This window comes from Protopterus annectens, chromosome 3.part1 (genome assembly GCF_019279795.1).
Source record: "Protopterus annectens isolate FY-2018-M chromosome 3.part1, PAN1.0, whole genome shotgun sequence".
NCBI classification, from domain to species: Eukaryota; Metazoa; Chordata; order Ceratodontiformes; family Protopteridae; genus Protopterus; species Protopterus annectens.
In genome coordinates this window covers 1,021,437,911-1,021,455,577 of record NC_056732.1, presented here as the reverse complement: position 1 = coordinate 1,021,455,577, position 17,667 = coordinate 1,021,437,911, and the positions used below count along the sequence as shown (strand labels likewise).

At 43.1% G+C, this 17,667-nt stretch overlaps 1 protein-coding gene across 2 annotated transcripts in view; it reads right to left on the bottom strand.

The window, feature by feature from the left end:
• LOC122798333 overlaps positions 1-17,667 on the bottom strand; it is a 487,632-nt gene that overhangs the window by 146,369 nt on the left and 323,596 nt on the right. For both annotated transcript variants that reach the window (XM_044067174.1, XM_044067175.1), the window contains one exon: positions 6,804-6,857. In XM_044067174.1, coding sequence (XP_043923109.1) covers positions 6,804-6,857 — 54 coding nt within the window. The remainder of the gene's footprint in view (positions 1-6,803; positions 6,858-17,667) is intronic.

The window sequence follows — 17,667 nt, the reverse complement described above, 5'->3', positions numbered from 1 at the left end:
TTCAACTGCCTCCTTTTGCATGCGTGCTTCCAGTGCACCTCCTCGGGGGATGTTCCGGGGAGGTGTCAGAAGACTCAGCGTGCTCCTGATGAGAAGACACTTGAAAACTTCTTGGAACAGGTTGTCCTGAAGGAGACAGGAGAGAGGGATCTGGCATGGCCAACTCAGAAGGAGGGGGGTTGGATCCGAGGGAGGGAGAATTGAGGCTCTTGTGGGGGCTGACAGAACCCTCTCCACTACTTTGAAGGCCAAGGGTGAATGAGACTCTGAGGGCAAGTCCATTGGGGCAGAAGCCACTGATGAAGCCAGATGAACCCCTGCCGCTCCAGGCGCTGAAGGTGGAGTCGGATCCAAACCATCAAGAGCCAAAGCACCGAAGGCGAGGGATAGCTCTGAAAGCCTGGCAGCTGAAGCCAATCCCTCATACACAATGATGAAGCTAGGGCTCCGAGAGTCATTTGGGCCCGATGAAACTAGGGCCAAACTACTCAAGGTGATGGTCGAAGTATAGGTACCTATTGGCACCGATGTCTTGAAACTTAGGATCCTCAGACCGGAGGGCTCTGAAGCCGAAGGTCGGATCGGAGAAGGAGAAATTTGCATAAAGGTAGGCTGTGTGATCATGGCTCCAGAGGGTGATGGAGCTGGCAAAACTCCCAAATGAATCTGCACCTTCAGAAATGTTCTCATTAGCCAGTCTACCTCGAATTCTGAGAGGCTCCAGGAAGACCTGGCAAAAGAAGCTGTTGACTCCGGCATGGAGTGGTGTCTCGGTGATGCCGACAGAGGAGACTTTGGAAGAGGGCTTGTTGGCTCCAGTGAAAAACACAGATCAGAGCAGAGGGGAAGTAGTAGAAGTAGTCGGGCAACTTTTGCCAGACAGTTCTCCAACAGGAACTGATGCACTATTGGGAGACTGCTTCCTTAATATGTCCTTTTCCTTAGGTTTTTCAAGACCCTTGTCACTGGCTTTTTTGAGGGGGTTGAAGCCCCTGATATAGTCACAACAGAAGAAGTGGAGGCAGGGAGAAGGCCCTTCAGGATTAACTTATTTTTTCCTGTCTGTAAGAGTGCAACTTCAGAGCTTACGTAAACTTAATATCAAGACTGAAATCTCCTTTTACATCTCAAATACTTAATGCTCCTTGTTTATTCGAGTACACACAAACAAAAGAATAGGGATACTGTGGACATTAGTAATAAAGCAAATGTTCACATTTTAAGTCCACTGTGTCCAATGCAGTCTATCAAAATAAGTTAAACTGCCAATGTCCCTAAAGTTCATAAAAATCAGCTGATAAAAATCAGACGTTAGTTATAAGTCTCAAAAGCAGACAGTATCAGAAAAAAGTTTAAACAATACTTAGTCCTTAAATCCAACTTTCTAAACAATCTTTTTAGGAAAGAAGCTTAGACATGTATCCTTCTCATTTCCATGATCCTCTCTCTGCAATTCCCAAGGAGATTTGCAACTCATTCTTGCACTCTTCTTCACTGAATGTTATTGATGGCTCTTCTCTACTTTGCTGTTAATTTAAGAGGTCAACTATAACCCAGTATAATTCTCGATAATTATACAATGCTAAATCAATATTAATTATGATAACATTAACGTCTTCACTGGCTTTGCTTATCCAGGCGACATTTGTCTGAAGGAGAAGTGGAGATGAAAATAAAATGGGAGTGTTACTGGTGAAGGTATGACTGTGGAGGTAACACTGACAACCTTTTGAAAATTACAACAAAGTGTCTGAAATCAGGTCACTCCTTAATAATCCTTTAGCTTCATTCAGCCCTCTTTCTTTCACCTCATGTCCCTTGCTGCCTGCATTATATGTCTCTTCACTTCACTACATTCCACACATCTCTAACACCAACCTCAAGAATCTTCTCTATGCAAGGTAACTTGTGTGAGAACTAGAAATTATACATCAAGAAATTCAGTTAACTGCCGACTGTAAGCAATATATCCAAGAATTCTGAAAATACAGTGTGCTGCATTTCTACAATGTTTAAAATACAAAAGTTTTAAAGACGAAGAGTACTACTGCTGCTATAAGACAGAAGTTTACGAGTTGCTGCGAGTCAAGGGAAAAAACTTCCACTTCTTCACATAGGCAAACAATCCCATAGAGTACAGACAATTATGTTAAGGAATTAAAGAATCAAGCCAAAGACTACGAATTTGGTAAGTTCTGTGAATCATCAGCTTGAGACAAAATCATATGAGATATCAAAAATAAAACAAGATGTAGACTTTTGACAGGATGAGGTTTGATGAAATTACTTCATCACAGTTAAAAGAGCTCACAGGCCAGTGAAATGTTTGAAGTTGCACATCAGATTTAAAAGCTGAAACCAAATAAAAGCATAGTGCATACAATCCCGGGGAAGGATGTATGGGATATGAAATGCGTTGAATTCTGCATGTGGTGTGACTAGAAGCAAGATAAAAAGAAAACTCTTGTGAATAATAAAGTTGGTAGAAGGAATGGAAAAACTACTTGGCTAAATCCATCCATCCTCAACTCCTTTTCCCATTTTTTCTCACATGGGGTTGGGGTGTCACTTCCGCAGTGACAATCATCTTGAGCCAAGTTTTACACTGCCTGATGACTAGCCCTGCCATGGCAGTTGATTTGTATCACTCACTTGCACACACAGTCACACCTACAGCCAATTTAGTGTGCCCAATCCACCTGCTGCATGTCTTTGGAATGGGGAAGAAACCTGAGCACTAGGATGAAACTCACTTGACCGCAGGGAGGATATGCAGACTCCGCACAGAAGGCACCCCCCCAGCAGAGAATTGAACCAGAGAACCTCTTGCTGTGAGGTGACAACGCTAACCGCTACACTACCACGGCCACCCTAAATTACATTAATTACTAATTACTTAGCTAAATGAAGTATGCAAAATTAAAGAAAACTTTTCAGTTTAATAGCATACATGTAGTAAAGTAAATACAAGAAATGGAGTTGCTTGTGGGTACAAAAAAGTGTTGATATAATTTGCATGGAATTAGTCTACAAAAAGTGGCACAGGAGATTCATAAGAAAGAAATCAAAGCAAATAAGTTCAACATTAACATGTGAAGTAAGATGTTGAAATTGATGTACAGTGTAATACAAATCTAATGTTTGAAAATATGTGCAAAGTCCTGAATCTGAAAGAGAGTCAGTTGATGTTAATACTGAGACTGTACTAGCGTGGGGTCATTTCAAACAAGAGCATGGCAAATTGTCTTGACCAAGTTACTGAATGGTCTGAACTAGTACAGCCTTGCTCTGAACAAAGAGCAAAAGTGGAATTACAGAGGTAAAATGAGTCATGTTTCAACTTCGGGTTTTATACAGATACATTCTTCAGAGCATAAAGAAACTTTTACAAGCTCTCTTAAAATGGCATACTACCTTTTGAAGATTAATCTAAAAACATCAGAAATAACTATGTTATAAGGAAATTACTGGAAGATCATGTGGAATGGTGTTAGAAGACAAAGCAACAAAACATGGTTGAACAGCTTAATTACAGACAAAAGTGCCCACTCACTGAAATGTATATATTTTTATATACTTTTTCTAGTCCTTGTGCTTGATGACAACTCAGCAGTTTGTTGTCCATTACTTTCCCATCACAAGGGTGAGACCAGTCTGTGTCACAGCCATAACACAGGCAACCATGGTCTGTATTTCTGCTTTTTAAAGCCCTAACCTCTCCCCCTGGGCAGGGAATGTATGATCCATGTCATCACGGGAGCCACTACACCTTCCTGAGCATTTGCACATTTCTGCACACTTACGTACGAAGACCACCATATTCCTGATTTAGTGAGCTGCAAATATACCCCAGGACCCGCCAGTATTGCCACATCTCTTCTAAAGGTCAAATTACAGCCCAGCACCTTCCCCTCAGACTAGACATGACCATACTCCTCACGCTAGCTCTAAAAGGTGGCTGTGGCAATAACTGAACTTGGTTGCCTAAGTCTTAATCAGTGCTTTATAGCTATACACCAAAAGTGTTGGTACACACATTTTGATATGAACAAATCCATTTTACAAGTAGATGTAAGCTGAAATTCACTGGTGCAGCGATTCTGCAATAAGATAAGCTTTTGCTTGAATCCAGAACTTCTACTGACATTCAAAAAATATGTTCACACACTGAAAAAGAGCTGCCAGCCACAGTATATGATTATGAAATGTTCCATGAATATAGTTGGGGTAAAAACGTGTTAGGAGAAAGTATTAACCGTTATAGGTTCAAAGGCAAGTACCAGGCTAGCTGCTTTTGTGTGTCATTTTAAGCCAAGCCTATACAAGTTCCCTTTCAAACCCTGTAGCTTGTATCTGTAAAGTAAACACCTTACCCAAACCACTCCAACCATAAAAACGGTGAGCCCTTGATTTCACAGAATATTCTATTGAAATGTGAACTGCCAAGAAGAAATCATAAATGCCTACTAAAAGTCTTGATCTGTAAATTCACAAACACAAATATATATATATATATATATATATATATATATATATATACACACACACACACACATATACATAGAGACACACAGAAACTCAAACATACAGTACAGGCTGTAGATATAGTCTGCCCCCCAACCCCCATGAACCGAGCACAAAATAAGTACTTCTTATAAAACTACTAACTGTAGCTGCTGGGACTTGCATTCAAGACTGCCTGATGCAAAATATTCAGGAAAGCAGCTCCAAACTCCACTCTCAATGTACTGTATTTCTGACAAAGTGAGCTCAAACATATTCACAAAACACTCGCACAAGTATTATGTATGACTTCACTTACATAGTGTGCACGTGTGATGTACACAGTTGCAATACACTGTTGAATGCTCACTTCATCTACAGTTTATCTGCTTTTATCAAAAACACTCACTGTCGACTGGAGTAAAATGACTGTTCCTTTTTGTACCGAATGCACTTGCTGCATTCACAGTAGGTTAGTGTGTGTGTTAACACAAACTTTTCAGATATACAGAACTTTTTGGCATTAGGTATGGGAACACTGTGTGAACGTTTGCACGTTAGGGTTAGAATAACGGCTAGAGAAGGGGACAAATTTAGTGTTTTGTGTGTGTGTGTGTGTGTGTGTGTTGGTGTACGTGAAGTGTGCGTTAAAATTGTTTGGGTTTTCTCAGCTTAGCATTTAGTTAGCAGCAACGGTAGCCCGCCTGGGATTAAAAATTACCACTGTGTTTTGATCTTGGATCTGTGCAGTAATGTGACAGACAAGCATTTACCTTGAAAAAGGTCATCTGGATCTTAAGATGGATGAGTGCTTTGTTGCATATTGAAAAGTTTAGCTTGTATACCTTAATTGGTTCTTCACTGGTCCCATGCTCTGCAGTAGATTATTGGTCTGGATGTCTTCATTGTAATCTACATATTGGTGAATGCTTACCAATTGCGGATGATCTATAGATCCAGTTTGGGCCACCCTCCACACTCCTCAGTTTTTCTCAGTTTACTGGGAACTGATGTTTTGCCATCTTTAAACAGTAAACCTTACATGCAACTTATTTTTTCCTTGAAAGAAAAAACAAGACCAAATGTCTTTCCTGACTCATGACTTTTGATTAGGACTTAAGCCACACTTTTGCTGGATCAAAAAGTTAGAAAAAGCTCTATGAAGTATACACAGCAGGTAGACCCCCCAGGGCTTCTGACCTCCAGCTGTATTCAATTATTTTCTCCAGAGTTACAGCAGTAGAACACAGGCTATATGTCTGATGTGATGTCATGTGCCTGGCCACATACCACTGTCTCATATGTTTTGGCCAAATCACCCCTGGCTCCCTGCTTTGGGCATCTGAAATGCGGGCAACCTTAATACATACCAAACTACTAAACTAACATACTGAAGGCTTGTCTTGAAATAAATGAAGCATAATACTAGCTGTATAGGATAAAACAAAGTAATTTTTACATAACTACAAAGAAGTCTATTAATACCTCTATGCTTGAGGCTCTGAACTGAGCTAGGTTGACACTCAGACATTAATTTATATGTTGTGTTAGGGTCATGTCATGAGACTCTAAAATGACTATTCAAAAACTAATAGTTCACAGGGTTTTGTGGAATCTGAAAGTCGATTTTTGATTTTTTAAAGCTACATATCTTGTGTTTCCTTATTTGTTCAAATGAAGATGGATGAGTTTTCACATTACACAATACACTTAAGTGATCTACAGCTCGTGAATCGCAGTTTTGTATAAGGAATCACTGCCAACGTGATTTACATTAGTTCTCCAGTAGTGATCACTAGTCGTGTAACCAAGGAGTTGGCATAAATAAGGGGGATGTGGTGACTGCAGGGGGCTAGTCCTTTTGCAAAAAACTGCACTGTGTTTGTGTTTAGTTAAAAGCTTTGACTGGTTAGTTTCAGCTGGTTGAAGCTCTGAACAAATGTCTACTTCATGGGTGGCCTAATGGTTAAGGTGTTTGCCTTACAAACACAAGGTGCAAGGATTGAGTCTCACAAGGCATAACTGGCTAGGCTTAAAATGGCTCGCAAGGGCAGTTAGCTTAGTACTAATCTATGAACCTATAAGAGAAATCCACTACACCCCCCCCCCCCATCTCCACAGTGCAAGGTATTATTTGAACTACACAAGTCAGGCTCATTGTATCTAGCTTGCAGAAAAGTTATGCAGAACAATACAACCTTCCAAAATCACCATCACAGAAACAGTAATAGTGATCAGAAATGCAATAAAATGCAGAAAACTGAGCTGTTCAAAGGCTGCTAGGAAATAATAATGCATACCTTGAGATGATGCAGGCACATTACTGGCAAAAGGATCAGGCGAGGGAGAAGGAACTGTTAAATAAAAGAAGACACAAACATATGTACATGATACGAGTTTTCAGAAGCCAGATATCTCTACAAGATGTATACGTTTCCAATCATAACCCAAGTAATTTATTTTATTAAAATGCCACTAGAAGATGGGTGCTGTTAGTGAGTTTGTAAAATAGACTATAACAGCAAACTACAAATGAAAAACTAGAAATATAAACTTCCAAATCTTTTTCTTTTTCCAAGGTGCAGCAACCAACCAGAGACATGTGTTGCATTACTTTACAGTGAATAAGGGAAACTTCCTTAACAGAAACACCAAGATGGTGTGACTGACTTTGAATACACTGTTCGGTGCAGTTTGCTCTTCATCTGCACTTAACAGAACTCTGTGGTGCACCACCATTCCCAGGGTCTTGAGTTGTAAGATGCAACACAAAGCAATTCTGTCTCAATTTCTCTGCTGTTCTTGGAGAAGGCCTGCAGATCAGAAAAGTTACAGATAACCTGGGATGTTGTTCAGATTCAATTAAGCCTCTTATTCCTAGCAAATCACCAGTGTTTACATGGAACACAATTTGATGGACTCCAAATACCAACCTTTCTGGAGTTTTTTTCCACACTGCAGTACAAGTCAACAATCACATTCACTGCTTAAACAGTCACTGTGTCCCAAATCAGGCTCAGTTCATACTTATGAAAAACTGTTAGTGCTCCAGTTACAGTGTCTATATAATATTGTATGTCTCAGCAAAAACATCTATAATCAGTCTCTAGTAATGATTTACTTATCAAACAATAGAAGCCAAGTGAATACAACTATCAATCTCACCTTTATCTCCTTTTTTAATTTGCCCCTTCTCGTTGTGCTGGCCATCAAGTCTCCCCAGCTGAGCTTCAGCACATTATAACAGCAATAGGAATAGCTCCAAAGTGGAGGATCCTTCTGAACCACTACAGTGAGTCATCATCCTGGAGGGCATGAGGAACTTTGTGGCCCAGTTCATTCTCACTTCAACCTTCCTCGCCAAAGATGGGAAGCTCTTGTCCGAGCAGTTTGAGGATCTGGTTTTACACTTCCAGACCAGGGTCATCCATGTTTTAGAATGAATCCTAACAATCCCCAGGTTGAACTACACAGCAGCATCCCTCCTTCTGCCAAGTTATGTCTACCTGGATATAAGCTTAACAGCATATATAGCACTTCACTAACCCTCCCTCTGAGGGTGACATGAGTTCCGAGGGTGACAAGTGTTCCACATTACTGAAGTAACCACTTGTGTCTTTTATGGGGCATGGTTGCTGGCATTTCAAGACCCCAGAAGGACTTCCCTAACCAGTATGTGTACTTATGCCCATCCCCCCACCTAATGAGTTGCTGCAGGCAAGGCATGCTTCCACCTTAGCCATGAAGGGAGTGGCAACACCCATAAGCAGAAAACCACAAACCCCCTTCCCCAGGGCAAGTACACCTGAGGAAGTTCACAACAGCTCTCTCACTGCCCAAACTGCTAATCAAATTTTTGTCTGTGCTCTAGTCAAGCCTTTATCTCTCTTCACCACACAGCTAGAACATTCCTCCCATTTTTTTTCAGTTATGAAAAGATACAGAGTGCTAATCCATACTATGCAAACAATGCTAAAAAAAAAATAATGCAACCATGGCCTGCACACAATCTGTACAAAACAGGAGTCGCAAAACTGATGTTTATCCAAACTGGTCTCTGTTTAGCAGTACAAGTAAGTGCCTTCTAAGGTGCTGAGTGAATATTTGTAAAAGTAATAATCCACATTTTAATTCATGGAGAGTTGATGGACAAAAGCAAGAACTCAAGCTTTTTACTGCTATTTGTACCATGATATGCATCATCATGAAATAGTACATTAACCACAGCATTAGTATGAAAGGGTGCACACCAAAGCTAAGCAGCTGCTGTAATGTACAACTAGGAATTCTTAATGACAAGGAGTGGGTTACACTATAAATTACCTGGATGAGATGATGTCAAGGAAGCAACATGCGAAAAAGCAAACCTCAAACTTGAGGACACAAACGGTACTGACAAGAATGTAAGCAAATGGATTTATGAGGCAATTCTAAAGAAATCAATACTATTAATCTTGAAGGCACATGGGAAAGTTGGAATACAAGTCTTATCTTCTTGGTGGGTGTTCAAACAGATGGTGAAGGTGTGTGTGGCTCCTGCATCACAATACAACCACAAACTGCACAGACTGCAGCTACACAGAGCTAAAGAAGCTTGACTTTACAGAACGAGCAGTGGGCAGGAAAGGTCTTTTAGAAAGTTGCTTTCTCAGCGTAAATGGTGACTATACAGAAGTGGATGGCATAATCTCAGGAAGACAAAGCCATGAGAATAGGATTGCCACCTTTTAAGTGGGCCAAAGTGGGACATGGGGGTATGGCCAGAATTACAATGGCCACACCCTCTACCATGACATCACCACAGGAGTGGTGAAGGAGATGCTGTTTTGGGTACAACGGCTAGCTGCTGGAGTGACTAGTTGGTTGGTGGGAGTAGCAGCTGGCTGGCTGAATGGATGGCTGGCTGCAGCTACAGATGGTCAGAAGAGAGCTAAAGAAGCATTACTTTATAGAACGAGCAGTGGGCAGGAAAGGTCTTTTAGAAAGTTGGTTTCTCAGAGTAAATTGTGACTATACAGAAGTGGATGGCAATCTCAGGAAGACAAAGCCATGGGAATATCATTGCCACCTTTTAAGCGGGGCAAAGTGGGACATGTGTGTGTGGTCAATATGACACTGATCACACCCTCTTCCATGACATCATCACAGGAGTGGTGAAGGAGATAACGTTTATGGGTACAATGGCTGGCTGCTGAAGTGTCTAGCTGACTGGCTGGCTACTGGAGTAATTAGCTGGTTGGTGGGAGCAGCAGGCAGCTGGGCTGGAAGAATGGCTGGGCGGGCCGGCCAGGCAGAATTTTTATTTTATTTGTTAACCAGGAAAGTCTGACTTGGAATGAGCCAATTTTCAGCAGAGGTCCGGGGAGAAATGATCCAGATGCATGTCTTTGTAATGTGGGAGGAAACCGGAGCACCCAGAGGAAACCCACACGAATGTAGGGAGGACATGCAGACTTGGCATAGAAGGCACCACAGCCAAGAATCGAACCGGAGAGCCTCTTGCTGTGAGGCGACAATGCTAGCGCTGCACCACTGCGCCGTCCATGCATGGCCGGCAGGCTTGTTAGGAAAAAATAAATAAATAAATTTTGTTTTTTTTCTTTAGTGGCTGTAGAAGCACTAAAAACAAACCACTGTACAGCTGCAATCTTTGCAGGACTCTTCCTGCCCCCAATCACCACCCCTTTCATGAATTACAGCCAATTGTTGCATGATTTAAAGCACCCGGACCTAACAAGGATGCTGTGGAAAAGCCAGAAGTAATTGCAGCTTTTCCACTGTGATTCACTGAAATCGAAAAGCAGGACTTTTCAAGCCCTACTACTTTGCACAGTGGGCAATGGAATAAGGCAGCTCTACCCGTGAGTGGTCCATTGATAACGGGATGGGTGGCAACCTTCCATGGAAAGCTATATTTGAGCAGTACAGAGCAGTATAGCTGGGACTGGATGGAACCTTACAGATATGGCACAGCAGCTGTGGCTACAGCATTACCAACACAACAGGCCCTCTACTAGGAAGAATATTCTTAAAATGAACAAGAGAACTATTTCTGGAATGTTTACTTATGTCTACTCATCTCATGGATTATAACCAGTGAAAAGAAAAACTCTTCTAATGTTTTGTGTATGTAGGGTTTACCAAATTCCTGTGATGCTCCCTACCCCAACATAAGTGTCCTTTTCCTATACTCCAATTCTTAAATGAATAATTAAAAAGGTAATACATTTACTACTACATTAAAAGCCTTTTATTGGCATCTAGTAATACAACAAGCATGCTTCTCAATCTAAACACAATTATCTTTGTTGTCTGTTCACTTTTATCCTTTTAAATTCCTATTCCTACACAGTTTACATCTGGACCATTTGATGTTACATGATGTGCAAAATACCTCATTAATAAAAAAGCAGTTTGTAAAACATGATTTACATGGTGTGCGCCTGGTTACAAAGTGAAAACAATACTGCAGTTGCATAACACAGTAGTACAGATAGCAAAGCACTATCAATCCATATGGGAATGAGTAGTGAAATAGCCACAGTAATCTGAGGGAAGATGAGATGTACATTATATACTGTTGAATACACACATCCTGTCAGCAGGGGGAGACCCAGACAAAAACAGGAGCAAACTAACTGGCTGCCTAGGAAGAGACAATGGTAAAGCAGATGAGGGACAGTTGAGACATTAAAGTGAAAGCTAGAGATAAAAAAAAATCCTACCACTCCTACTTATTTAAGAGCATTCCTTCCCTGAATTCACCTCCTTCTTCAAGTCAGTCAGTCAGATTCAGTGTTAAACCTGTGATGGCTTTGTTAAAGTGGCAATGTCATAGCTATAGTATTTTCCATTTGTGATTTTTAGCTTAGTCCCACATGAAAAAAGAAAGCAATTAACTTTGTTCATAAAGCAGATACTCCCATAACTTTACAAATGGACAAGTTTAACAATATTTTATTCTTTAAAACACTTAATTCATTCTAAAGTCAGATTAATTGAAATGAAGCTCTGCACTGGAATACTGATGTTAGTAGTAACTCTTTTAACATATTTTTGTTTGTGTGTGTGCATGTCAGCTGTCGATGGTACATTATAAAACACTTTTTAAGCTATCTCCAAGGCACTGTCTCTGTTGTGCTGCTGTTTTGATCTGCAGTAAGGACGCTGAGAGAAGAAACCAGTGCATTGCAAGTTTCAGCAGCTTTTGTTTGCTTTCTATTAGCAGTTTGAGAAGGATAACTGCTTGCTCCTGACTGCTGTGTTCCAGAATGTTTTGCAACATGGGTCAGTAAAGGGGACATAGATGGGGCCAAATTGAGAGAGATGTGCGCCTCCCACCTGCTCAGCTTGCAAAACCTGTGAAAAGTGGTTCTTAATCTAGGTCTTGCAGAAACAGCCATCAGTCATCCAGGTCCATGTGACCATGCCTTGAGCTGGGAGATCCAAGTACTTGCTAACTTGCTCTCCCACCAGTTACCAAAATCCTTCCAGTCACCCAGTTGCTGGGACCACTTGTCCATATTTTCCAATGAATGAGTCCCTTTTTCATGAGGAAATTAACTTTTGGGATGTCCAGTCGCAAGAGCAAAAGTTGCGTAATGAGGAGGAAGGGGCAAATGAACTTTCCCTATTATGCAACAGCTCATAATCTGGCGTCCACTGAATGAGTGAGTGAGAAGCAATGCTATTAGGATGCATTCTTTATTATTCCATGTTGGCCCCATTTTCTCTTCATCTGCTTGTACCATTTTCCCCAGCAGGGTCTCACGGTACCAAACCTCCACATAAGAAAAGACGGTACGCTCCTACTAATTGGTCTTTCCTCCACTCCCCTAAAACCAACCCTGCAACACCTGCGCTGCTAGTCAGAACTAGTTTGCTAGGTAGCCTCAGCCCTGTCTTGTAAAGAAATTAACCCCTGAATACAACCCAGATGATCTGAGTTCGATATGGGGTTGGGAGGGTGGCCTAATGGTTAAGGTGTTTGCCTTATAAACACAAGGTGCAGGGTTCGAGTCTCACAAGGGATAATTGGCTAAGCCTTAAAATGGCTTGCAAGAGCAGTTAGCCTAGTACTAATCTATGAACCATTCCAGATATAATATTGGCTTGGAAGCTAACAGCAACATCTGTTGAAACAATGATTAGTAATTTATGGGTTTAAAATAAACCTTGTAAATGGATAGTACTAAACAAAAAAAAGAAGGTATGTCTTACCATAACGTTCCATCTGTATTGTTGATCCTCATTCAGTCATTACGTATGGGTATCGGTTCCGAGCTCGGAACCGAGCCGGCCATTTTCCAAGCTCGTGTCAGCTTCAAACTCTCGAACTCAACTCTTACCCACAATTCCCCTCTCCCTGTTACCTCAGATTGAGTTTGCAGGTTAAAGAAGAAAGAGGCTACCTCTGGTCAAATAACCCAAGAGAAATGGATGGTGAGATCCACTAGAAACCACAAGAGGGGGGGAAGGAGGGAGGGTCTAATGACTGAATGAGGATCAACAATACAGATGGAATGTTATGGTAAGACATAACTTCTTTATCTGATATTGTTAATCCTCGTTCATTCCTTACGTATGGGACAGAGTCCTCAGCTACCTCTATTCCTGGGAGGATCTCATGGAAGTACATTCCTGAGTACCATAGAACCCAAAGATGCTCTTCCCTGGAGGCCAAATCCAATTTGTAATGATTGATGAAAGTATGAGGCGTAGCCCAAGTTGCAGCTGCACAGATGTCATGTAAAGAAGCTCTGGCATGGAAAGCAGCAGAAGTTGCCACCAACCTTGTTGAATGAGCCTTTCATGGTAGTAGGCAACGAAATGTTACGTTGTGTGTAAATAAAGGCCACACAATCCTTCAACCATCTAGCTAATGTGACCTTAACAACAGCTGATCCTAATCTAGGTCCAGAAAAGGCCAAAAATAACTGGTCAGATTTACAAAAGGGTTTAGTCCTGTTTAGGTAAAAACGGATTTGCTTGTGAATATCAAGGGTATGTAGGCAATACTCTCCTCTGTTTGAATGGTTAGGAAAGAAAACTGGCAATTCAATGGCTTGATTAATGGACATTTCAGAGATCGCTTTAGGCAGAAATGACGGATTAGTTCTCAGAGACACTCTCTCTATGAAAAATCAAGTATGGACTCTTGATACATAAAGCTTGAAGTTCAGAAATACGTCTGGCAGAAGTAATAGCGACCAAAAACCAGGTTTTCCATGACAAAAACTTAAGGTCGCAAGAAGAGGCTGGTTCAAAAGGTGCCATTGTCAGAGCTTGCAGAACTAATGATAAATCTCATGATTGAATAGGTTCTCTAAAAGGTGGCTTCAGATGATTCACACCTTTTATGAAGGTCTTGCACAATTTATGGGACATAAGAGAGGAATCTTGGACACCCTCATGAAAATTAGAAATTGCAGCCAAGTGAACTCTAATGGTAGAGGCCGATAGACCTGATTGAAACAGGTCGGCGAGATAGTCTAGTATTACCAACACTGGTGCTGAAAGGGGTCTACTTGTTTATCTTTCAGCCAACAGGTGAATCTTTTCCACTTGCTCAGATAAGTAATTCTACTGGAGGACTTATGAGAAGCAATAAGAATATCACGAACTGGTAAAGACAGATCATTCTGCCTGGCAATCAAGGGAATTGGAGTAGCCAAGCCATTAGCTTCAAGCCGTTCAGGTTGGGATGAATCAGGTTCTGTGGGTGTGAGATCAACTCCGGGATTGGATGGAGGATCCATGGTCGATCTAGTAGGAGAGGCCAAAGGAATGGGAACCAAATCTGTCGTGGCCAATATGGTGCTATGAGGATTACCTTGCTCTTCAACCACCGGGCTTTCTTCAGAATGAGAGGAAAGGGCGGAAATGCATAGAGAAGACCAGAGGGCCAATCGTGGACTAGAGCATCCCCGGGTGACTGTCCCGGAGGGGGGAATCAGGGCAAAGTAGTTGCTGCATATGTACTTGGCCGGGGATGCAAAGAGGTCGCAGCAAGGACAGCCCCAGCGGTGGAAGATCTCCGCCGCTATCAAGGGATTCAGGGACCACTCGTGAGGTTGTAGAATGCACCTGCTGAGTCTGTCTGCTATCACGCTGGAACTCCCGGGAATGTGCGTTGCTAGAAGAAAACAGTTGGTAGCCATCGCCCATTGCCATATCCTCATGGCCTCTCGACAAAGGGGGTAAGATTTGGTTCCACCTTGCTTGTTGATGTACCAGACCACCGTCATGTTGTCTGATTGAATCGCAATCGTCCCAGACGGCAGCAGGGGATGGAATGCTTGCAACGCCAGAAGCTCCTCCCTCAGCTCTAGAACATTTATATGCAGATGGGCCTCCGGTTGGGACCAAGTGCCTTGGACTGCCTATCCCTAACATAGCCCCCCCCCACCCCCCACCCCATCAGGGAGGCATCCGTGGTCACTGTGGTCTTGGGTTGCTGGGGGGAAAAAGGGCGAGACCATTGAGAGAGATTGTGTGTCATCCACCAATTTAAATCCTGTTTGCACCTGTGGGTTACTCGAATCATGGCTGAAAGAGAATGCTGAAAAGGATACCATTGGGTGAGCAGGAGCCATTGTAGAAGCCTCATGTGAAACCTGGCCAGGGGAACCAATGGCGATGGAGGCTGCCATGGAACCCAACAGCTGTAGAACCGAGTGAGCCATGGATTTTTTCTTTGAAAAGATTGGAATTAGTTGTTGCTTAATATCCTTAAAATTCTCTGCTCTGGAATAGACGCTCTGCAGTTTTTTTGTGTCCAAGATAACCCCTATGAATTCTATCAACTGAGATGGGGTGACATTGGATTTCTGCCAGTTTATGGTTATGCCTATCCTTTGAGCAGCGAGGAAAGAGTATGCCAGGGCTTTTTCCAGTAGATGTCTGGTGGGGGCGGAAATGAGCCAGTCGTCTAGGTACGGAAACACCTGGAATCCTTGAAGTCGCAAGTGAGCTGTGACAACTGCCATGCACTTTGTGAACACACTGGGGGCTGTAGAGAGTCCGAAGGGCAGCACTCTGAACTGGTAGTGACTGGCTCCCGCACGGAAGCGCAGAAATCTTTTTGATGGCCTATCCACCTTTATGTGGTAGTACGTATCTTGGAAGATCTATAGAGCACATCCAATCATCTTTTTCCAAAAGTGGGAGGATAGACTGTATAGTGACCATCTGGAATTGTTGTACTCTCACAAACTTGTTCAATACACTAAGGTCCAAAATTGGTCTCCAGTCCCCGGTTTTCTTTGGCACCAAAAATAGTCTCGAGTAGAATCCGGATCCTATCTGGTTTGGAGGGACTATTTGGATGACTCTTTTTCTTAGCAACTTTTCTATCTGTAGTGCTACTTCTTCCCTTTGACTGGGTGGAACGTCGGGAAGATTTTTTGACGGGACGGGACAAAGATCGAAGGGGATATGATATCCTCTGGTTATGATCCTTTGTACCAAAGAATCGGTGGTGATGGTTAGCCAGGCAGAAGGGTACAAGGAGAAACGTCCCCCAACCACTTCCACAGGAAAGGAGTTAGGCCGCTCTTCAGGAGCGCTGGTAGGACTGACCAGGGAAAGATCCTTGGAATCCTGGTTACGTGGTCCCCCTCCGCCCCAAAAGGAGCATCTTCCCTGTGAGTTTCCCCCTCTGCCTCTGGGGGAAAACTCGGCCTGTGTGTCACGGAAAGGACTCTGAGATTTCTTGAAGCATATCTTCCCACTCTTTTGGTTTCAGGAGAAGGCACGTTGAGGGGAAGAATAACGGACACCTACGGCAGAAAGGGTCTTACCGTCTTGTTCACATCTGGCCAGTGTGTTTTTCACTTTGGGCCCAAACAACAAGGAGGGCTCAATGGGGGCATTAAGAAAGGAAGACTTAAACGGTTCCGCGAAGTTGCACAAGCACATCCAGGTGTGTCGTCTCAATACCACAGATGAACCCGCCACTCTAGCTGCTCCTTCTGATGCGTGAGATATCAATCGCATAGAGGAGTTCGATATAGACTCAATGGTGGTTAGCTGAGAGGCCACTTTGTCACGGACCTCATCAGACACTGCACCAGCCAAGGTTTCAGAGAGCTCAGAGACCAGATCCCTTTGAAGCCTGGTAAAATGTGCCATATAATTCAGGGACCAGATAGCAAAGGTTGCTGAAGCAAAAGTGCGCTTCCCTATTCTGTCCAGGGCCCGGGACTCTCTGTTAGGCGGATGGACAGTCTGGCTTTCTTCTTCTGCCAGATCCTTTTTCGTTGCGGCCACCACCACCAAATCATCTACAGGAAGACCCTTGGACCAATGGGGATCTGAAGCAGGAGGGGACAAGATCTTTTCAGGCCTCCGGGGAATAGCTTCAACAATATTAGGGGCCTTCCAAGCATGCTGCACGATGAACTTGACAAGTTCATCGGCAGGTGGAGTAACCCAGCAGGTAGTGGGCCCAGCACGAAAAACCTGCAGGAACACGGATTCCTCAGGGGTCGGATTAGAGGGCTGCCAGTCACCTCTCTGTTTAAGGATTTCAAGGATATCGCCAAAGGATATCACAGAGGGTGACCGAGGGGATCCTTCCCCCTCATCGAAATCTGTGTCTTCAATGAGAGACTCCTCTGTGGAGTCCATGTGCTTCCTCTTACACAAACTTTTCTGGTGGACCTCCTCAGCGGGAGAAGCTGGGGAAGACAACAGAAAAGGGGATTCCTGAGGGAATATGTCCTGAGGCCCTTGCACCCGGTGCCCGCTAGGTGCAACTTGTGAAACCGGTGTACCAGAGGAGGGTGGAGGTATAGACAGTCCAGTATCGCCAGCAGCAGTGAAAGCCTTCTCCATTAGTTGGAAGGCTGGTCCACCCAGAGAGGAGTGTATGTCGAGGACAGGGGGCACTCCCAAGAGCTCAGCCTGCCAAATCGGAGTCCCTAGATGGCTGTGGAGCAGCAAGCTATGCGTATCACAGCTGACATCTTGGGTCGTAGCAAAACTTTTCTGCCACGAAGGCAACTGCGGTTCCTTAATGAGATCCATAAAGGGAACAGCAGAAGGGGAAGACTGTACTATTTGCATGGACTTCAAAGACAATGAAGGAGGAGAATAAGAAGGTGTCTTTGGAGATGGGTGTTCACCTCCCAAGGAAGGATAGTTCCTGGGGGGTGGAATACC